The sequence below is a fragment of the Macrosteles quadrilineatus genome, unplaced genomic scaffold (genome assembly GCF_028750875.1).
Source record: "Macrosteles quadrilineatus isolate MER2022 unplaced genomic scaffold, UCM_ALF_1.0 Scaffold_4__1_contigs__length_99947679, whole genome shotgun sequence".
Classification (NCBI taxonomy): Eukaryota; Metazoa; Arthropoda; class Insecta; order Hemiptera; family Cicadellidae; genus Macrosteles; species Macrosteles quadrilineatus.
The window spans coordinates 52,989,596-53,013,425 of record NW_026542597.1 but is presented as its reverse complement, the minus strand read 5'-3'; the positions used below and the strand labels follow the sequence as shown (position 1 = coordinate 53,013,425).

The 23,830-nt window shown below is 32.1% G+C and overlaps 1 protein-coding gene across 21 annotated transcripts in view; it reads left to right on the top strand.

Moving 5' to 3' along the window:
• Positions 1-23,830, top strand: part of LOC128991727 (coiled-coil domain-containing protein AGAP005037) — a 384,196-nt gene that overhangs the window by 195,737 nt on the left and 164,629 nt on the right. For all 21 annotated transcript variants that reach the window (XM_054414856.1, XM_054414861.1, XM_054414860.1 and 18 more), the window contains exon 3: positions 20,576-20,641. In XM_054414856.1, the coding sequence (XP_054270831.1) occupies positions 20,576-20,641 (66 nt within the window). The remainder of the gene's footprint in view (positions 1-20,575; positions 20,642-23,830) is intronic.

Genomic DNA, 23,830 nt, shown 5'->3' with positions numbered 1-23,830 from the left:
TTAATTCTTTAAATTTTTCTTTAACATGGTCAGTTTGTTCCATATTTAGCAACTTTTATTTGCTAGCGTTTGTTTATTAAACGTTTGTCTCTGTAACGTTTGTCTCTTTGCCCGTAATAAGAGTTTGTTTATTAAACAAACTACATGGAATTTTGACATAGAGTCAGCAACAATAAACCATCACGATCTTCAGATGCTGTGATTACGATTACGGTATATTACGGAAAACACAAGTTGTCAAATTACTGTAGATATTATTTAAGGGATAAAAAAAATTAGAATAGTAAAAAAAGTCTTCATAACTTATTTAGATCACAGGGGAGCAAGACAATACTGCATGGTGCTCTGAAATGCCAGAGAACCATGTATTATACGTAATAGAAAATATAACCACAAAAAGACAAAAGAAAACATTGATTACTGGATTTCAAAAATTTTATGAGAACACAGAGGACTCATCCGTAAATGATAGGGGTTGAGCTTGAGATTTTCCACTAATTGTAAGTTGAATCGTCTTCAATAATCCCTAGATAAACCTTTAACCCCCCCCCCTCCCAAATGAAGGTCAAACAAAATATCATGAGTGAATTTAAAACATCGAACCCTGAAGTACTTAAGGCTTTTAAGAAGTTAACGTTACTTCTACTTATGTAAAAGACGATCTTTTCCGGTTTTAGGATCATGCAATCAAACGTCTGCCAGTGAGCTGTAAACTTTCAATCCCAAAAGTTCTCAAGTCACAGAAGCCATCTTGCAACACTTCAGGCAGTTCACAGTTCACACAATTTGCCTCAGTCGACAATACCGCAGCAATCGACTCCACTTTCCGATCTCGAGCCGAGTCTTTAGATGTGGTCATAGTCGCGGTTGGGAGAAAAAGAGTTTTGCATACTGTATTATAATGTGAATCCATTGACTGCATATTTTAACTAGACTTCCCATCCTATATGTGAGGCTTGTTGTGGTACGCGTTTTAAACTCGGATACTTTGAGTGCGTGGATATCTACGAAATGTTTTTAATAGTTTGTGTTGCAAGCTTAAAAGCCATTTGCACACTTTTTCATAAATCCATTGTTCAAACAGTTGTTTAAAAATTACATATTTGGTCAACCTTAAGCTGGTAAAACAAACTGAAGGTAAAAAACGCAACGGCATGCATTTATCTAAAATAACACTTTGCTGATCCATAAGATAGATACGTCCATAAACGGGTAGGACTTATCTCTATTTTATGGTTTATACCTTAGTCAACTTATGTAGTTTGTTTATTATTTTACAGTTCCTGTTCTATACATAGGCTCGGTTAGTTAATTTTCTAGCTAACATAATATTTTATTGGAAGCTATTGGTTGGAACTGAATTGACAAGGTACGATGTGGCAGAAGCTAATCCTAGTGGTTGGATTTTCCATTTGGTTCCAATTCAATTCATGACCACGTCTAATCTAGATGGTGACACACGAGCGACATATGTTGCCGTAAAATTGTTCTAGTTCACGAAACAATTCAAAACCGACCGTATTCTTGCTTTGATTTGGAGGCAAACTCTCGAAAATAGACAGAGTAGCCACACCCATAAAATATTGAATAGGTATTTTTATTTGTTAGCGTATTTCATATTGTACTATATTAGTATGGTACGCCTAATTAATCTGGCTAAGATAAAGCCCAATTAAACGTCGAAGTAGATAAACTGTTTAAAATTATGTTGCCACCCCAAAAAGATCAAAATTTGGTCGATCAAATGGTGCGAAACGTAAGATGTAACATTTCAATCTGACCACGCCCAAAACAAATAGAATAGTCAGTATCATAACCTGTAGGTACGGAAAATACAAATTTTAAAAATAAGTACTTTCCCATATCATTTATTAAAATACATGTAAATTTATCTTTTATTGGCCAATGATGATTAACATTTTCAATGAATTGTCGATTACTAATAATTCTTATTTGAAAATTATTCTAAATGTTTTGTTTTAGGCCTACTATTTTATTTCCTTTGCAAAAAGAAACTAGTAAAAACAAGATGAAACTATTTTTGTTGTGTTTAAATAACGGTTCTAGTAGCTTTTTTTAGGAACAAATTTAACAGCAACATTGTAAAAGGACAAGGAAGTGTTTTAGTTTAAAATTGCCACCAAACCAGTTTTCCACTAATCCCATCACATGTTTTGTTCGTCTTTTGTAAAGCGCCAGAGTTCATTCAATTCAGGAAATAGGATTTTGTCAAAATATCAACAGAAAATGCTGCTTTGTGGAAAAGGTCCTGTAAACCTTTGATTGTGGGTTCATTAAAATGTTGATACCATTTTGAAAAACATTGTTAGGTATTGACAAAAGTAAAAAAGGTATCTCTAAAAACAAGTCTTGCAGTATTTTAGTTTTGCTATCAATTAATTAGTAGAAAGTGCAGCTTTGTACTTATTCAATTGCGAATATCTTATTTTGTAAAGATCAGTTGTAGCTTCTTCAGCGTTTGAGGCTTAATGACATACAAACGTACTTCGTCATTCTACTCTGTGTCTTTAGGGGATTTCACCCTTGAAAGGTCAAGTGGCAGCTTCAATCTAAATTAATACGCTTTGGAGGGAGTTTCACTCAGTTAAACCTGACTCGATATATATACGCACCGTCATTAGGAAGAGAGCTATTCTAGTTGGGTTTCGGCCTTTGAGTTCTTAGGTTCGATCCCCTCCAATCAGCAATTACTTTAATAATGAACAATTCTACTAAACTATGGACAAAGCCTGAAGTAATGTGACGAATCATACCCCGGGATGTAAAGGAAGGTTTAAAAAAAATAACTTTGGATCATTAAGAAAACTTTGTTTATTCATATAATTTTTTCCTGGATTAAAAACTGATACAAAATGAGGTTGTGAAAATTGAAAATTAATAGCAACGTCATAGAAAGAAACGCCGATGTAAACTACATGTAAAATAAACAGTTCACAGAAAACCATTCAAACAGGAAAGAAAATAAGGAAAGAATGGAAGATGCAATATTGTAATGCTTTGCGTGGTCCTTTGGGTCCAGTGGATGCAAAGAAAAATAAATAAATACATGATAAAATACTAAATAATTTAGATTATTCATCGAAAAAAATGTATTTTTTTCGGAGTCAAACGATTTTATATCATAAACCCAAGACGGGTCAGAATATGGGATGAAGTGAGGGCTTATAGGGTCGGGCCAGTAAAAGGGGATCGGAGCCGATGATCTTGTTAGTTCCAACTACGAGGACAACACCGGGCTTACCACAAGAAACTTGGATTTATGATCTATGGTGACAAATGACAAATGGCGTACAACAAAGTTCACCCCTTGACCTCAGACTTTTGGTAAAGTAGTTTGATTATTTCCCTGTTTGAGTTCGGATCCTGAGTAGTTTTATATGAGTTACACTAATAAAAGTATAAGTATAAAAAACTGTATTCTGATATAGTTTCTTTACCCGTACTCCGTGTATTTTTCGGTGTTCATTATGTTCACGATATCTTCTTCAAGAAATCAGTGGTATTTTCCAAGTAAACTACTTGTAAGATGTATTATACATCCAAACTATGTTGTTTATGTAAAAAATGTGTTTGGTTGTAAATACCACTAATATTATGATCCTTTTTTAAGATTGTATTATAATATTATCAGCAATCGGGGAATAATTTTTTATAGGATTGGTAAAGGTTTTATTCACAAAATTAAAATGTATAAGCTATAAAAAAGTATAAACCGTCTACTTTCATGTCATTGTTATAAAATTAGTTATACAGCTTGATTTAGGGTGCTCACTTTAATCTTGACTGACTTTTTTTTTTACTGACTTTTTTAGTCTTGACTTGAATTTAATCTTTAATTTTGACTATGATACAGCTTCAGTATCCAATAGTAAATGGCAAAGTAAAGATGAGTGAATATTAAACATTGAATGCATTAGGTAATATCTTTGTTGTTTTATGTGACTTTAGCCAAGCCCAGAATTTGAAGACGAGATAGGTATACATTGCCTCAGCAAACCTGCAAACTAAGCGAATTTCCATTTGCCTGATTTAATTTTGAATTAAATCTATTTTAATAGCATTAGGTTTAACAAGTACCTAGGTTTGTTGCTACAGGGAGGGTAATAAAGTGTGCTTCTTCGTAAAATATGAATAGCTTACCTTACCTTACGTAGTGGGCCACTCAAACCTAAGCAGGTTTTTTGGCCTCGCCAACAGCTTTTATTCATAGCTTAGTATAAAAAAATAAATTTGCCAAGTTTGATCTAAGTTATATCCACAAACTAGCAAACTTCAACAGCTTACTTATTCTCCATAAAAATAACAAAGGAATTTTAAGTTAACAATTTTTTGAATTTTCTCCGTAATCAATAACCCTACAAAAGTTTGTTTTTAAGCTCTTCAGAATGGTTTAGAGAGGAATTGGGATTTATTATGTTTTGAGGGTCAAAATAATAAAACCCTATTTTTACCCTATTAATCCCCGTTCCCATGGTCCAATCACGCTAGTTCGTGAACTCGTTCAACTAATATATATGAACTTGAACGGATGGTGTTTTTGGCCTCTGGATACATAACAACGAAAAATAGTAAATCGCTCCCGGGTCCAGGTTTAAAATGACTACGGTAATAGCTTATTCCCAGTATATGGGATATTTGCAAAAGAAAAGCAGTATAATAATTTATAATGAGTTGTTCCTTTACCAAAGGGCATTTAACAAGCCCAATGATTAATGAAAGGTGCCAGTTTCAAACCATAAAAAATTTACTTTTCAAATACATTTTTTCCATTAACTTTATTTTAAAACGCACTTAAAATTGTAAAGTCCACCTCTCACGTAAAACCAGTCCCAATTGCTATGCATGACAGTTTTAATTAATAGTTGGTGCAGTAAAACAAAAGTTTTATTATGAAGAGTATAAATCATAAAGAGCAGTGCAGTTGCATCAGCCGCTGTAATAAACCTTCGCATGCATCACAACTGTGGTGTTATTAATTACAATGCAACACTGCGGAATGTTTCATCATGGAATGCTAATTTGTCTTTACATTTACATTCATTGTTGTGTGATTGTCGCTTAGCCTCGAGCGATTCAATTTTGTACCTTTTTGAACTTTAAATTTTCTGTTATGTATAAACTACAGTATACTCAAACGTATAGAGCAGTGAATGTTTAATGTTTGCAAACGCGTGTCTTCTTACTTGTTTTCCTCATTATTATTATACTGCAATTCCATTTTTACGTACGTTTTCTTATCTAATCAGGTACATAAATGATTTAGGTAATGTTGTTGTTTACACTGTTTTTCGAATGCAGAATATCTTATTGCTTGATGACTATGCCTGCACGAATATTGTTGAGACTATCTAAATGATTGAACTTATGTTGATTATAAAAACAAGGCTTAAGTCCGGAATTCTGTTGTGGTAACAAACGTTTGGAAACTATCCTTACTGATTGGCATAGAACGAGCCTAGCCTAAAATGGCTCCGTCTTCGAAAGCAATTATTGGACTTGGCGTTGGCCCTTCAACTCTTACTGAACATGACACTTGAATGTGTAGCTTTTTGCCTACAATCATGTCTTTCCTTTTAGAGTTTAACCTAGGTAACTTTCCAAATAAAACGTTTACGCCAACAAAATAAATGTCCCAAATAAACACTCCATTTATAACAATTATGTGTTAGTTTCAACAGTTTAAACCTCCTCATATGACAGCACTTGTGGGCTCCCCCCCTGTTTCCCCCTTACACTTTCTTGCAGGGAACTTACTCGCCCCAGGGGGCGGGTTAACATCTCTTTGTATCAAAACAACTTTCCTCTCCTCCCTTACTTCGCTATCTTGGGAATCTCTCTATCTTGAAAATTTAAACACCATCTCATCTCAACACTTCAATGCAGCTTTTTCTTTATTAAATTTAAAAAATTGCTCTTAAAATTGTGTTGATACTATTATACGTTATTAGGCAATAAGCGTTTAAAACACATTTCTCCAACTGCCATTTTCTATTTAATTACATGTGAAAAATTGAATTTCCTTTTGAAATAATTATTTAAAGATACTAATAGGTCTCTACCTAAAAATAACACGACTAGAATTAGTAGCACATAAATAAGCATGGCGCGTTCTTATTTTATATGTATGTGTAGGCTAACACATATAATTCTTCTGTGTTTAAGACATCACCGTTAGTTGTTTTGGAGCCATTGAAAACTAATAATATCTTTTATAAAAAGTATTACGATTGTTACATAAAAGCAAACTCCATGGTAAAATAAAGCCTTATCCACAAAAATGTTAAACATTTGTTAAAAACGTTCTTACTTATGTTTCTTTATTTCTCTGTTTCAGGTAAGAATTATTTTCACATTTATGTGAGTATTAAGTGAAACCATTGACTATATATACCTACAGGTATAGATAGTCAATGGCGAAACGATAAGTTTTAAATATGTTAGAATGTCCATCATGCTTCGAGTAATACCTCGAAATACTGAACCTCTATTGGGTAAAGTTCCTTGTGAAAACCTATGAATGTTAATAACACATGTGTCGAAGTTTTCGTAAAAAAATAAAATTAACATTTAAAAAACTACATAAATATCTTACTTCAACGCTACACGATTTCAGTTGATTTAATACATGTAATCTTGTTTTTAAAAGCATGTATTTTTGTGCATAATACCGTTTTATGCTTTGGCGTTATAAACTCGCACACTCTTTCTAAAAATGCACTTCCAGTGTGATGTACTTGCCAGACATTAGCCTAATGGTCCTAACCTCATAGTTCTAAATCACCACCCATCAACATCATCTCTGACTCATCATTTCCGACCACAGAATGACAGTCATTCTGCCCAACCTCTGTTAATGCTCACATTACTGCCATAAAAGTTAAGTTGTTTATAAACTCGAATATCTCACACCATCTAACAGTTGCTTGTTTAGTTTCATTACTTCACTGGATTTGTGTTCAAAAGTCCAATTAGCTAAGCTGTAACCTTTACTCTTAGCAGTTTAAAGCTCATAAATACACCAACTAGCTGAATGAAAAAAAAGTGAAATCTACATTGATTGAGAAGGTCAAGATTTAAGTTTTGTTAGTTCTATAAAAAACAAAAAAATCTGGTTTGAATTTGGTTTATAACAAAATACATTTAGTATCAATTCATTGTTGAACCTAAAGTAACTGATCGTATAAAATATTTGTTGTAAAAAAAACCAAAAAATAGATAACTATGAAATATTATGTGTAACTTATACAAATGTATACTTCGAAAATCCACAGTTACGTTTTGTGAATAAAATTATATAATCAACATGACAAAGTGTCTATTTAAATTAGAGGTTTAATAAATCTTTGTTTTAAATATACAACGAAAAGTTGATGAAAACCCAGAAAACTAACGAACAGTAACTTGATTACTGCCCACTCTCTGCATTACCTACAGACCTGGATAACTACATTAGAGTTACCTTCTGCACAACTAACAGTAACTTCGTTACCCACGATATAAACGTGCAAAACAAAGTGGCTGTTTTAAGACGTTGTGATTATTTTATGGCGGTATGAATAAAATTAAAGTATGGCATTTCATACAGTACTCAATTTAGTGTAACTTTCAGCAAGTGAAGATCAGATGGTGTAACTGCACTATCTCTCTGGTAGTCTAGAAGTATTTTAAATTTATGAGAAAATTGGACGTTAGATTATATACCTGACAGAGTTTGGGGGTAGAATCTTTCGCTAATAACAGTAACAGAGTGTTGATTAACTCACTGGTAAGAATGTCTGATAAGAATTTGAGGTTAGATTATCTTACTGACAAGAATGTAAGGTTGGATTATTTCCCCGATAGAATGTAAGTTCAGTATCGAATAAAGCATGTGCATTGTCACTATCTCTCTTGTAGAATTCGAGTTAGATAATCTTCCTGTTAGAGTTTAAGGTTAGATTATCTCCCTCATCTCTCGTAGTTCCCAGTTAATTGGTGGAGTTTGCAAACTACATTCCCTGGAGAGGCCGGCTCTATCCAGCCTCGTCTGTTATTTACAATACTGCAGATATAAAACTAGAATGTATACATAAACTTGGAAGCATTCCAATAAAAACTACACTTATTTATGTAACAATTATTTTTAGAATTTTTACTATATGCATGTAAAAAACTTGCCTTAATATGCCTGGTCAATGTTACCTCAAACCTTACTGGAAAAATGTAATAAGGAGTTTAAAATTACGATGTGGTTTTAATTGTTTCAATTGATTTTAATTTGTTACTTAACTGTACACATACGCAGCTAATAAACACCTTTGCATTTTAAGGATATGAAATTCAACGGTTGTTTTCACGTAATGTTCTTTGAAACTAACTTTAAAGGATTTATTTACACGATAAATGAAGTAACGAATTATTTTCATGCATTGAGCTACCCACACGATACCCACTGTTGTATAACCTAGTTACAAAATCTTATCTATATCTATATATTAATAGGCAAGCATGTTTCTTTAAAACCTTTTTTCTCAGCTCGTGTGCATCGCAGGGAAAATCTACGCATACTGATGGAAAGATATTTTCCTGTAGATGTGCAGAATACCTTTATAAATTAATATAGCCTCAAAAATAAGCACAAAAAATGAATTTGAAAACTTAAAAAAAATAACATGGGAGTTATGAGTTGCCATGATGGTGACGAAATAACAACAAAATATAAACAGAAAATCAAAACAAATTCCTATCACATGTTTTATTTACAGTTTGGAGTTAATACTGTACATTACATAGTGTAAGAAACGACCATGTGGCCCTAACTTTGCCTGAATAAATATATAATTTTTCATTTAATTTATTTTTTTCATTTCATTTAAATATTTTTGGTCGATTTTTCGACCACTGGACGACCTCTAGTACTTATTTAATACGCAAGCAGGTTTTTTGTGACAATTACTCCTCCGAAATTACTGAACCGAATGGCATGTTTTTGGTGTCATTGGAAAGAACGTAACATGAAGTTGTGCAGGAAACTTTCTTTTAAGGAAAATAATTAGAGGGTGAGGCCCCGGGGCCCTTTAAGTTTTCGAATTTCTCCATAAGATTAACATGGAAACAAAAACTTTTATGAAACTGTAGCTATTGTTATAACTAATGTATGTATGCTCTGGTGTATTTTAATTATGAAAATAAGATAAAGTATAACAAACCCCCCATAAGTAAAAATGTGAAATGTAATAAAGATTGAATAGCTTAAAGTCCAACAATAGTGCTACACAACGTAAAAAAATAATAGACGTGTTTATGAGTAAACCTTAAATTATAAATTTGAGAAATACCAATAAGCCCAAAGTTGAAAATCGATAAAATCATAGAGCTTGTTGTTTTTATCGTCAGGCTTTACTTCTAATATATAACAAATCTCTTTAATCTTTGCATAAAAACGTCTGATCTTATAACGCGATGAGGATTGTGAGAAATACCTCACTAGTTTTGAATTTTTAAATTTATAATGTTAATTGATTATTTACCATATACTCTTAAATTTGATGTTATATTAGAGTGTTCGCGACATTTAAAAACCAATTACCTGTCATAGCAAGTTTAATAATACGCTGGGTGTAAACATAAAATACAACGGCGCAGTTTAGCAATACAGAGCCACGCGTGTATTGCTAGTATTGCGTCGAGAGAATACCGCGGCGCGGCTTGGGAACATGGAAAAACTGTTCATGAACTTTAACAGATAACATTCCTAAATTTAAATAAAAAATGTTAGAACTATTGCAAATTTGTACTTCCTTTATTATCCACTCATACTCGTTAAAAACGCTATGTTAAATAATGTATTGAGCTAAACATATTAAACGAGAACAAGGTTTGCTCTGGAAGCTCCTGTTAACAATGTTTGCATTTATTTGTCTTGTTTTGCTTACAAATTAATAACAATATATGGCCAAAATTGTTGAAATTTAAAATGTATTCATCACATTTTATGAGTAAGCTTAGACAACATTTCCAGTAAAGTAACATGCAACATGTTGTATTGTTATGTTAAATAAAAACCGTAGAGAAAGTTTTAGTGGTGAAATTGAGAACAAATTGAGTTTTCCTCAGAGAGGGTTGCAGTATTCGGTTTTCATGCAAATTCAGACTCTTCTGGTGACAATTTTAAAGTTTAATTTTTGTTTCTGGAACGAGCGAGTTTTAAAACACATAGAACTTACAAAATTGAATGAATATTCAGTGATACACAAATTTTGAAACTGGGCCTGTTAATATATTCAAGAGATTCATTTATGTTACAAACGGTATAAAATAATAACAATTTAAGTACATTTTATTGTTTTGCTTTACTACTTGGTTGAATTTTAAAACTATATGTCTACATTACATTTTCAGTGTGGGGTTTCACTATTTTCGCTATTGAAATTTTGAATTATTTACTTCTTTTTTCATTAATCCTACTTTTAGCGAATTTCCCTATAGGGAAGTAGCTATTACCGTAGGTGGCATGGTAAGACCTAGGCCCGGGACCGATTTACTTTTTCATTTTGATGTCCCCAGAGGCCAAAAACACCATTCGTTCAAATATATATATATATAGATTTATATATATATGTGTCCGTGAACACCATAACTTGAGTAATTTTTGTCCGATTTTGATGAAATTTGGTTTGAAGGTGTAAGGCGGGATAAACTTGAATGAGTTCGCGAACCAGCATGATCGGACCATGGGAACAGGGTTTTACGGGGGGTTTTATGGGGTAAAAATTGGTTTTTCTAATTTTTTACCCTCTAAACACAAAATTTTCCAATTTCTCTCTGGACCTTTTTAAAGAGCTTAAAAAAAAATAATTCAGTATATCCAAGTGTTTTTGTACAATTAATTATTGGTTACGGAGAAAATTCAAAAAAATGTTATTTTAAAATTCCCATGTTATTCTTATGGAGAATATTGTAAAATGTTGTAGTTTGCTTGTTTATGGATATATTTTAATCAAACTTGGTAAATTTATTTATTTTATACAAAGTTATTCATATTTTACCAAAAATACACTTTTTTACCCTCCCTGTAGCACCAAGCCTAGGTCATCATAAAACCTAATGTTAATTAAATACATTCAATTGAAAATCAATTCAGGCAAATGGAAATTCGCTTAGTCGGCAGGTTTGCTGCGGCGGGGGTATTGTTTGTTTACCGTTCAAAAAGTCTTAGTCTGGAAAGTAAGTAAACATAACAAAAATATATCATGTTATATACATTTTTGTATTAGACTATGTAATAGATTGAACGTTGGACTTCTGTTCAAAAGGCCCAATTATAACTAATAAAATGTAATCATAAATATATATTTTTAACATATTACATACTACAGTTATGTTTAACTGATAATCACCAATGGTTGTCAGCTATTCAATAATACCCTCATCTGGTAAATTGAAGTTCCTTGAAGCCATTTTAAATAGCAATTATTTTATAATTTCTTGAAGATTATCTCAATTAAATACAAATACTGTAATCCTTTAGAAAATGAACCCTGTTTACGGATAAGTGCACTGAAAATACTAAAATACATCATCTTTTTCACAATAAAGATTTGATGTACAACACCTTCATTTAATGCTCTAGCCAATATATTTATACTGTAATACTGTTTCCAACCAATCCCGCCCTGTTCATGCTTATGAAATTCTAACCTGTTTCATATTGAGGCCTGATTTGTGGTTCAATACCAAAGACGCTTTGTACACAAAGGCATGCGATATTGAACAAGATATTCATGGCTGTGATAAACGCCTACATTTACGGGAACGTTATTACAATATCTTTGAAGCTATAGCTAAATTTAAAAAAATAAATAGGATTTTTAATGTTTTTTTGTGGTTTTCAAAGAGTTTCTTAGCTACTATTTTTACTTCCTTATGCAGTCGATTCTCTTAAGAAAATCGCTTAGTACCCTAGTGATATTTTTTTAGTGAGTCGTACGTTGATTTATTACTTCACTATTAGACTATTAATTTTGTATATAATTCAAGTATTTTTATATAATCTGAATGCATAATTGCATACCCTCGAAAACGCCAGAGGATGAAGATGCATGGACCTTTTTCGCTGTTTTCAATGTCAGTCTAGACTCTAGAGTAATATGGGCATTGTGCAAAAAATCTATGTGGAAATGTTTGAGTTAATAATCTTACATAAAATTGAACGCCAGATACAGCGTGTCACATGTTATCCTGACCTGAAGCACTGAAATTAAGAATTCCTGGTCTGCATTTTATCAGTAGTGGAGGTTGAAGGCTACTGGCTGCCTTGGGCACATTTGTCAAACGCAATTATACAGGTTGTCATGCAAGTTGTCAAACATTGAACACTTGAATTATTTTCCAAAACTGCTAATGCATTTTACATTGCTCACGTCGCATAACAACCGGACAAAACAACAGTTTTGACCTGCTAGTTTTCAGTAAAAACTACCTTTTTTATCGTTCGAACATCATTGTATTACTACTGAAGTAAGAACTTTGTAACATAATAACAACTGTAGACAAACTATAATGTGCGATTCGTGAGCAAAGTGTGTTTTAGAACTCACTTGTCAAGCCTCGTTTTCAACTTTTTTATCGTTTAAAAATGTGCTAATATCGGCATTAGTTGCATAAAACATTTTTTAATTGTAAATAACTTTTGTCTTCTGAACAATAGATGAGAAAGAATGTACATTTTTGTATTACGTGATATATTCATAAACCAGTAATAAGTTTGCATAAGCATATTACATCAACAGTTTGAAACAACTATTCGTAAAACTCGATGGGATTATATCTGACAATACAGTAGTGATTTAATTGTACTGGACGTATTGTGTTAGAAACAAGTATTTTCAGATTAATTTACGACGATTTGTGTTGTCACTATATTACGAAAAACATTCACAAACACCTTTTATCGTCTAACTAGACCATGTATTGTGCAACTATGAAATAACTCATGTTGGATTAAACACATTGTTATTTGTGGATTAAAACGTAACTCTTTTGTTTTAGAAAAAAATCTACAATCACTCACCAGCGTATCTATAAAATATCTAAAATACTAATACTAATATGATAATACAGTAATTCTTCTATCGTTTTTATGCCGTATCTATTGGCTAATGCTAACATGTATGGTTTGTTGTAAAATAAGATGCTGTGTATGTGGATAATAACACAATTTATCAGTTCTAGTTGTTAATTTAAATCAAATCAGTTGTAAATATAAACGTGATAAGACCCTTTCGAATACAACTACCAGTTGCCAATTTATTATATTAATTACTCAGCTTATGCTCAAAACCTATTCCATCCAGTGGCTATTCTTCAAAGATTTTCTCTCTTATAAGTTGTATGGAATTTTATATGTACTATAAAGAAAAAATTGTTGGTTAAAGAAAAAAGCTGCGACCAGAACTAATGACTTTTCTTTCGTTTGGATCGAATTATATTGCAATTTCACTCAGGAAATGACACTTCCGGTTTCCTACGTCGTCGTCGGGAAAATGATTTGCAGAGCTAAAGTTGTATTTCTTATTTATAAAAATGCCTTAAAGAAATGCTGATATTAACTAACTGTTAGCAAGCTTTCGTCACTACGGAGGTTTTGCAAATCTTATTTTTAAAGCCTATCGTATTTGACTTCCAATTATTAATCTTACTGAAAGGTTTTTCTTAAATAGGCTATCATAATTCATATTTTCAATATTCCAATTACTGATGAAGGCTATGGTGAATTTTCTTATATAATTGGTTAAAATTACTAAACGGTTGCAAAGATTGCTTTATAAACTACTTATTAATTTATTCTTGACTCACTTTAAACTCGTCAAACACCTAAACTCTAGCCTAGAACAGTTTTACACACTAATTCAGACTGTGTATAGAGGGTTGCAGCTTTAAGCATAGTTAAAGTCATTGGTGTTTGTACGGATTTGGATTCGGGAACTCGTGAACCGAAGTCCCACACTCTACCACTTGTGCAGCAGTGTTCTTCAGCAATCCAATGAACATGTCACAACATATAAAGACAACTGAAATTTCGGAATTTTTAACTTTGTGAGTTTCCTATTCTTAAAACCAGTTATATCAACAAATTGTCAAATTATTTTTAAAAGCCATCACACCCTTTCTATACGTGTTTTCCAGTCAAAGATTGCACCAAGTTCACGTATTTCAAAATAACTTCAATGACAAATAAGAGACAAACACGACCACAACCCGAGACGAAATAGAAAGCAAATGAGATTACGGATGAGCTAAAGACACAAGTGTAACAGGAGCAAACTCATAATCTAATAACCAGGGCGACGCGATGTACTCATTATACTCAACCTGGTTAAGCTTGCACGCAGTTCTGAGCTGTATTTGTGACATTGCATTGATGTTTTATCTTTAAAATTTAATTTATAAAGAAGTTTTTTTATAAAAATAAAGTATAGGGAAGTTTAAAATATGCTCCTCTTTATATTAGGCTAACTGATTTAACCTGACATTTAAAACGATGATCACAATATTGATTTTCTATTTACGTATGAAAGTGATTGATATTATTACAAAAAAGATATTATAGTCTTCTAACCATTAATTTCTATTTCCGAGCAAAAGTAATTAAGTACCTAACTAAAGATAAAACGTTTCCGAAATATCTTATATCTTGAATGTCTTGAAGTATACGGATATTTATATTTTGATTAATATTATTAAAGTATCTACCCAGTTTTATAATAGTAAAAATTAAACTTACGCCGCAATTTTACTCGTTCACATTGTACACAACCTAATAAAACTGCCCCCTGTCAAGAATTCAGTACAATCTTTCGAAGCTACTTAATTCAGATTCTGTTAATAATTTACTATTACTGTGAGGTCATTAAGGTTTCCGAAGAAGTTAAATTTGCTTTTCTTGTGGAAAATTAAAAATGCACTGGGTAAATTTACTGCTCAAACAAACGTTAATATTTTAGAAACCAATTACATCTCAAGCAAAAGTATGCCAATATCATCTCAAAACTCGACTGGCGTTAAATTTAACAGAAATGTGGAAGAGTTTTGTAGGAGAGACGTAGATTTTTTTTAGCAAAAGACAATAGTTTTAATATTTAATCAAGTTAAATACTCGTATGAAAATAAAGTTATAGCATTGACTATAGTCAATGGTTATAGTTATCGTTATAGTATTCAATACATGCATTTGTGTAAAAGAGAGAATTAGTTATTATATCATAATTTGAGTTTATCTGTGTCTATTATCGTGTTACATTGCACATTATTATGTAATAAATATTGATATATAGACTAAATGAAGTGGCAAATATTTCTGTTATATTAATTTGAATTTTTTATTACGCTGTTGAAGTATTTCCTGATGCATCTAATAGTCAAAGCAACCAACAGAGGCCAAATAAGTAACAACTCTTTGTTTGTATAGCAGAAAAAGGTTAATAAGATTATATGGCTAAACATAAACATAATATTAAATACTGATTTTTTTGCTGTATTGTAGTAATATAGAAATATAGCCAAACCAAAAGCACACGGGTTGAAAAAGTCTCTTCAACTGTCGGATTTGCCTCGGTGGGTAAAATAAACCTCCATCTGAAAATGGTCACTTTAAATTGATGAACATTTTACTGTCATCACGATAAAAATTGACAGTATCCAAACAGACACCGACTCTAAAACTGAACGGATCGAATGTAAACGTCGCTCAGCTAGCTTGGCATCGGTAAATGTTTAATGAGCGCGGTGGCGAGGCATTGTCAGATAAAGAGATGAAGATGGTTAAACAGTTTACCAGCCTGAGGGACAGCGAGTTTGTGTCCTTAGTCTTCTTATCAAACTTATCACTAAGTGGTGAAAAAACATTGAAGTTTTCTGGAGATCCTGTAATATCAGTAGTTTTAGTCGATGTTTAGTAGTTAGGCTAATATTATTCTCGATTTAAATGTTTATCTAAAATTTAACTGAAATTCTTAGGGTTTCACACACGACTTGGCACATGGCCAAATAAAGAACAGGCCTATCACTTATAATTACCAATAAAATTTATAAATGGATTCACTTTTTTTAAACAAGCACTGCTTCGTCCACACAGAAATTATTGAATTTTTATATAATTTACGGTTACAACAAACAAGATACGCACGCGAAATTTATTAAAAACACTAAAACGTGCTTCCCTCCCCCTACTAATCTAGCCGATAGATAGCCAGGAATAAGAAAAAAAGTGAGATTCCCTCTCTTATAATATTAAATTACTCTTAGGAAGACATATTACGTATAAGAAAAATTACTGGAACCGTATAAAGACTTAATCATTTAAGCTGTACTATCATTTTTTAAACCATAAGCATTATATTAAACCAGGAACACAACACTACTTATTTTATTTGGAATACAAGAGTGATAAATGGAGGTGGAATGCAATGAGGTGACTAAGAGTATCTTTGTCACCAAGACAAAATCCTTTTTAGTCAGGAGAATTTACTCAAAACAAAATGATTGAGGACAACAGGTGGTTGTTTGAATAACGCTATAATCAAAACGCTACTGATTTTTTAAGGATCGAACCGGTGACCTTCTGCTGACTACTAGGCGAATACTATTAAATATAATAATATGTTTCATTGTTTCAAATGAAAGTTTTCCCAATTGGCATATTATAATAGCTCATCTTGTTTCTTTTCAAAATTAACTTCCAAAAAATGATAAACGTATTTTTAAGTCTTATCGCAAATTTTTTTTTAAATTTATGCTACCAGAATTATAATTTTGAAATACAAGGCGATGTATCGTATAAGGACCAATTTAAACACGTTCGCAGGTAAAACACGTTCTAAAATGTAACAAAAGCGTTTCGCAAGGAAAACACGTCGTCCACAAATCTTTCCTCCCTTCTTCTCCCAGATAACTGCTCAGTAGCGGATATACGTGAGCAACAGGATAAAGATTAAAGGAAGTAAATGTATGGATTATTAGCCTGTTTAACTTTTAAAGCAAATAATTTTAAATTAATTCACTACCATGATGTGTTCATTCACCTTTTCCCCTTCTAATTTTTGACTATTGATAGGATTATTCATTTTTTTACCATGTTTAGATTGTGGATAGTGGAAAATTCGAGTTAAAATGGAACTTAATAATTCGAGCCTTCGAGAATGTGTTGAAATCAATTACAGATTTTCGTCGCCTACATCAATCGTAGAACCGAACCAAACTGAGGGACATCTTGCAGTAAACTATTTTACGCTACACTACACTGTTTTGATGAACTTTCCACGCAAGAATTTAGTTCAGAAAACAGCTGTTTTCCGCCAGCTTACTCGACTTTGTCTCGCACTGGAACGACCACACTTGTCCGGTAAACACCTTTTTTCAGGACTAGTAAACTCAATATACTATTTCCAAAATTGGGTCGTCAATAGATCTTAACAAAGAAACTAAAAAATAAAATACCCCAAAACAAATTTCTCATGGATACTGGTATGATACAATAAAAAATTCCTGTGTACAGAAAATAGATATGGATGGTTTTTTTTCTGACAACCATGATCGTTTATAATAAAGTCTGTTATAAAAATGGTCTTTTAATTTCCCATTAACGCAAATATCTTTAGTAGTAGTTTATGGCTTTGGTTTTTAACCACCCTTACGTTTGCTGTAAAAGATACACTATTTGATGTGTATAAACTTTAATCCTTCACGACGAGATGTATTCGTAAGAGAGCTTATGTTGCAGAGTCAAAACTCTCGGGACGCAAGACAAGTAACGAACAATAACACTGTTAGATGCCAACTTTCTGCTGGGAATAAAATAGCGAGGAGGTCCCTTGCTGTTTCTTTGGCTTTCTGTGTTTTGCCGACAAAAAACTTTCGAGTGGTTTCTGTAATAGAAGAATTTTTATCTCGAACTTATTTGCATAGATTTTGGTAAATGTGTTGAAATTTACATTTTTCTGTTTATAAACCTTGTTTTAATCGTAAATACTGTATTTAAACTTCGTTGTTTGCTATGGACATTTGTGAAGTATATCGCTCAAGAATAAGGTGACTTGATCTTTCAATTAATTTTGTAGGAAAATATATCACACTAAAAATACGTAAACCGGTAGAAATTTACATTGGTTATTCAAAGGGAAATAGCCACTGTATTCTTACTATTCTTACTATTGTCAATTAACATTGAGCAAAACTGGGTGCATTTAAACCCAAATATGAGCGTAATATAAATGTTAAATAGATGCCTTGTGTAGGCTTGGACTAGTAGACGAAGAACAGGCGTTTCTTAAGCCAGGGTTCAGTTTTGTAACATAAATACCCCCGCCGCAGCAAACCTGCCGACTAAGCGAATTTCCATTTTTTTTAATTGATTTTCAGTTAAATATATTTTAATAACATTAGGTTTAACGAGTACCTGGGTTTGCTGCTACAAGGAAACTAATAAAGTGTGTTTTTGAGTAAAATATTGATAGCTTAGTACAAAATAAATTAATTTGCCAAGTTTGATCAAAATATATCCATAAACAAGCAAACTACAACATTTGACAATATTCTCCATAAGAATAACATGGGAATTTTAAATGTACAATTTGTTTAATTTTCTCCGTTACCAATAATCGAACAAAAATACTTTTATATACTAAATTATTTGTTTTTTTAAGCTCTTTTAAAAGGTCTAAAGAGAAATCGGGAAAATTTGTGTTTTGAGGGTCAAAAGTGAGAAAACCCAATTTTTACCCCAAGTTTATCCCGCTTTACACATTTAAACCAAATTTCATCAAAATCGGACAAAAATTACTCAAGTTATCGCGTTCACGGACGTATATATATATATATATATACAAGCAAACTGTATATATACATATTATAAAAATTTGAACGAATGGCGTTTTTGGCCTCTGGGGACATCAAAATGAAAAAGTAAATCGGTCCCGGGTCTAGGTCTTACCGTGCCACCTACGGTAATAGCTACTTCCCTGTAGGGAAATTCGCTAAAATATACTGACTTCTAAGGGTTGAATCTTCCCCTTTTGATTATCAATCAAACACTGTATCCAATCATATATTTATTTAGCTGTAATACACGTGCTGTGTGATGGTAAGGCTATGGGCAGTATGTTACTGAAAATCCCGGAAATTACATATTTAGTTTATTTATTGGTTTCATAGTTAACATTTTATAAGATGGTCGTGGTTATAAGTTTACTTAATTTAATATCACTAGTTATTTTTGAATTTTCTTGTCAGTAGTTTGACTGCGTATTCTTATTCTTAGTATATTCTTAACGGTTCATTTTGATTTAAATACTTTAAATGTGTATTTTGAAAATTTTAAATCTCCTATATTCTTAACGGTTCATTTTGATTTAAATACTTTAAATGTGTATTTTGAATATTTTAAATCTCCAAATTTTCGTTGTCAGTTTTATAAGACACTCTATATTTATTTCAACATAAAACACATGCCAGAACTGACTCGAGCAGAGCACAGAAGACACGTTCCACGATACAGAAGCCGGCCTCACGAGAGTTGCCTATATTGTACCTTCGTAATCGAATAACGTCTGGATCTACACAATGGTACCTTGCCACGCACAGCTACATCTTGGTGGCTTGTGTTGTAGGATATATCTACGTGGAAAGTTTCAAGACAGGTTAATAACGGTAATGGTCAGAAATATACAATTGCCTTGTTTTAGTCATGTAATTCAACTCAACAAGTCAAGAATAAAGAAAACATAGAGGTTATTTGCGCCAACTTCGTCTTCAGTTCAATAATGCTAAGAGTTGTTTCATCCTATGAAGAGACATGTTCAGTGCGTAGGATGTGACTGAAGATGAAACATCTTGAAGCAATGATCAACTGACAACGTGTTTGATACCGAAGACCACCATTGGTTCTAATTATACCATCCGTAAAAGCATACACAAATTAAGATAAAATAGCTAACAATTTTAAGCAGTCAACTATTGAATCATTTATTTATTTTCGTAGGGTTTCTCTGACAAGGGGTGGTTAGTATTTAACTGTTTGGAATAAAAATGGAAGATTTTAAAACGAGTTTAAACATTTTAAACAATTGCGATGTATGATAACAAGAAATTCGCGTAATGTGTAAACACTCGGACTAGTTCTAAATGAAGTGCGACAAGTGTTCCGAGGCTAGTGTCCGAAGAGTAGAGGGTTTTTTTAGCGGGTAGTCTTTGGGTCTTAACCCCGTTAGAGACCCACATTACCACTATATAGCCAACTATCTTAGATGGATTTCCCGCGTAAACGCATTTTCTTGCCTCTCCCTAAAAACAGTAAAATAAAATAAAAAATCTAAATATGTTTTCCGCTATTAAGGAAATACGTCATCTCACCTGTGAACGCTTATGTGACAATAATTATATTTAACAATGAATACAAAGCCTTTGATGCGTTATTTTTATCAATTCTTTACAAGAACATTTATTTAAGCTTCATTAAGTAAAATCATATGCGTTTCCTATAATAATACAAATGTTAAACTTATTTATTCTTTCTTTTCAGAAGAAGAATGGACGGCGGACGGCAAAGCAGGCCGACCCAACGCGCCCTCAGAGACCACTGGAAATGGTGAGTTTATTACAATATTTGTAACAATAATTTGATTCAAATAACAATTTCACACAAATTACATTATGTAGGAATTACGAGTATTTCCTTGTGGTTTCGGGCGAGCTATAGAAATGGCATACTCTGTTTACCTGTAACTACAGAAAATGAAAGAACCTCTTTTCTCCTAATCCGTTCCAAGATGACTTGGAACTTGTAATCAGAATAATTGAACTCCAGAGAGTCTAATGGGAAGAGAGAAATAGAGTTGGAAGGTGACGAAGAGGGGTGAAAGGGGAGAAAGACGAGTTATAAATTATAGTTTAAAGCAGCGAACGAGGGGTTAGTTACGATTGAATTAACTTTTGTTCTCTTTTTACTGAAATTTTACCTGAGCTCCTCTGAGTAAAAAGTGTTGTTAAAATGACAATACTTTGTTCAAACTATTTTTATTTCTACACGTCTTTCTAGGTTTTTTAATAGTTTTTTCTTATTTACTCAGACTTACAAAAAGATTAGGCTTTAATGAGGTCTGTGTTAAAATGTAGTTATTTAGTACCGTCAAATAACGTTTCCTGCATCTTACTCGTCCTTGTATTGCTCTTCCCATCAAGCTGTATGTTTTTAAATAAAATCTATTTATAATAGTAAAACTTAAGCATGGCTATTTTATACTGAAGATTTAGGATTTAGGATTTATCGAACAACTAAACTAATAAAGCTTACTTTGTTCAATGGTCCTTTCAAAATACAATTCAAAATTCGAAAGTAATATATTACCCACCAAACTATAAAAAATATATACTATTGCCCATTGAATACAAACTATAAACTCCGTTATAGGACCTTATAAGCGAAATAATTGTACGAAAACGCATTATTATCTATGAAAAAGACCTAACGAAATTTTTTTTATATTTGAACTGAAATGTCACTCCTTAGAATGTAATTCGTCTATCTCAAGTGATTGTGCACTGGCTTGCAAGGAATACTTTCTCAACTTCATAATATTTTTAATGATGTAATATGAATAAAAAAAATTATAATTTTGCAGGATATAGTTTTATATGCTAATTTCAACCCTGTTTTTAATTGTTTTTATAATCCCCTTTTTACCACCTATTTATACAAACCCCTCCTTTTTATTCTCTATTTTTACAATAATGAGTGTATAACAAATCAAATTTAATTTTCCTCTCACAAATTTGTAGAATCGTGGGCTGCATTGGAAAATCGAATAGGTTTTTAAAATAACGTGAGATAAAAACAGGTATTCTACTAAAAGGAAAGGTTATTGTAGATCTTGGGCGCTGGAGGGGGTGGTTTAAGGGCTGATTTACGACGGAACGGGGCGGAATAGTTAGTTTCAGCAGCTACCTAAAAATTACCTGCGTGCTCCTTTACTTTGTATCCTTTTTCATTACACTGTTAATGCTTTCTTCTCTTTCGTTCTGCCTTTTCCATTTTGAAAATGTCACATTTTTTGCTTCAGATTTGTAATTTGTCGTAGTTGCTTTACGTTTAATTTTGTACCAATGTAATTGAGGTTTGATTAAAATTAATCCAAACGTAGTTTTTTTTATTAACAAGCTTTAATTTATTTAAATAAACTTTTCATATTCTAAATCTTTAACAAATAATATTCATTATACTATTTTTATGCATTTTGTAGTGAAATTAATAATTGTTCAAATGTAACAGAGTATTACAAAAAATAAAATTGAATTCAAGTTGAACATAATAAAGTATGCTAAAAAACTTCCCTGGGTCCCAGGTTCTTCAACACTTACTTGTTTAGCTTAATATTAGCAGATTAGTTGTCAGACGTTGTTTCATAGGGTGAAGTAAACGGAATGGAGTCACTTCACCTCAAACCGCCACAATTTTGTTAACGAATAATGGTTGTTGTGACTTATAGGGTGCAATTGTTTACAAGTAGTCTTGTGAGTTTGGCTTCGTTCCAAAAAAAAAAAAAAAAAAAAAAAACACGTTCGGCAGAAAGTAGTTTACATCTGCTCACTTTAGTGGTGGCTTATTTGAACTTTGTTAGTTTTTATTTTAAAACTAGTTACGACTTTAACAGGGGGATGGAATGTGTAGTTAGTTCCATAAAAAGGGAAATAACTGAACATAATAAAATTACGAATACATGCAGGTAGGTAAAAGGGTAAAAATTTGAGTAAAGGGAGGTGATGATTGAAGGGAAAGGGGGGTTTCTTGATGAGGGGGGTGAGGGGGGGAGGTAGGGATATCGTTAACGGCCTGATTGCGCCTAGCTGCCGTAAATAACGAGAAAAACAGACGGGAAAATCTCGACCTCGTAATAATTAATAAACTTCTCCCAAAGGACAGTGGAAAATAATTTCCTTGGAGATTTAAAGCATTTTCCTGAAACAATTTCTTTTTGAATAACGACCTTTCACTTTACAATCGTCTGTCGGAAAGGAAATTGGATTTATAAATGGGAAGAGTTTGGCCAAATTAAACTTTAATTATTGAATTTCGTTTTTAAATGTGCTTAGGTATTTAATTGGTTCTTGATAGGGGGTTAGGATTTAAGACTTATTGAGCTATTTGTCGTTGATTGCGAATTTAGATTTTATAGATTTGTATTGAGCTAGACTGTGTTTAACACTTGTTAGTTTGCATACTACTTTTAATTGTGCAAGGTAGATTTAATGATGTTTCTAAACACAATCAAATCTAGTTACTGTAGCATTAGCTTCCTTATATTATACACCAGTACGAAAATAACATTAGAATGAAGTATTTTTAAAATTCCAAATAGTAGAGGTTACATGAGGATAGGTTGTCTGAGAGGGTACATGCAATGTTTTGTCTATTTTATAATCAAGTTTATTGCTGGATATTTTTAAACTGTATTAAAAGTAAAGGTTATTGTACCGTACACATTTTGTCATACAAATTTTAAGACAGTCTCAGTCTACCTACAGCAATGTCATTTTAAATATTTTATTAAGTGTTTTACTATTTCCGTATTTTTAACATTTCTGAAAGATTTAGAAACGTTGTTTTACTAAAGGAATACTAACCATGTATACTCACAACACTCTACAATTTCAAGAAAATCATATATTTAGGGAATATTTGTTCAATATTACTTAAGTAATATTTATAATTAAACAAGATTAACTTGGATAATATTAAAACACCATGCTTAAGCATTGAAGTACATTTATTACATCATCA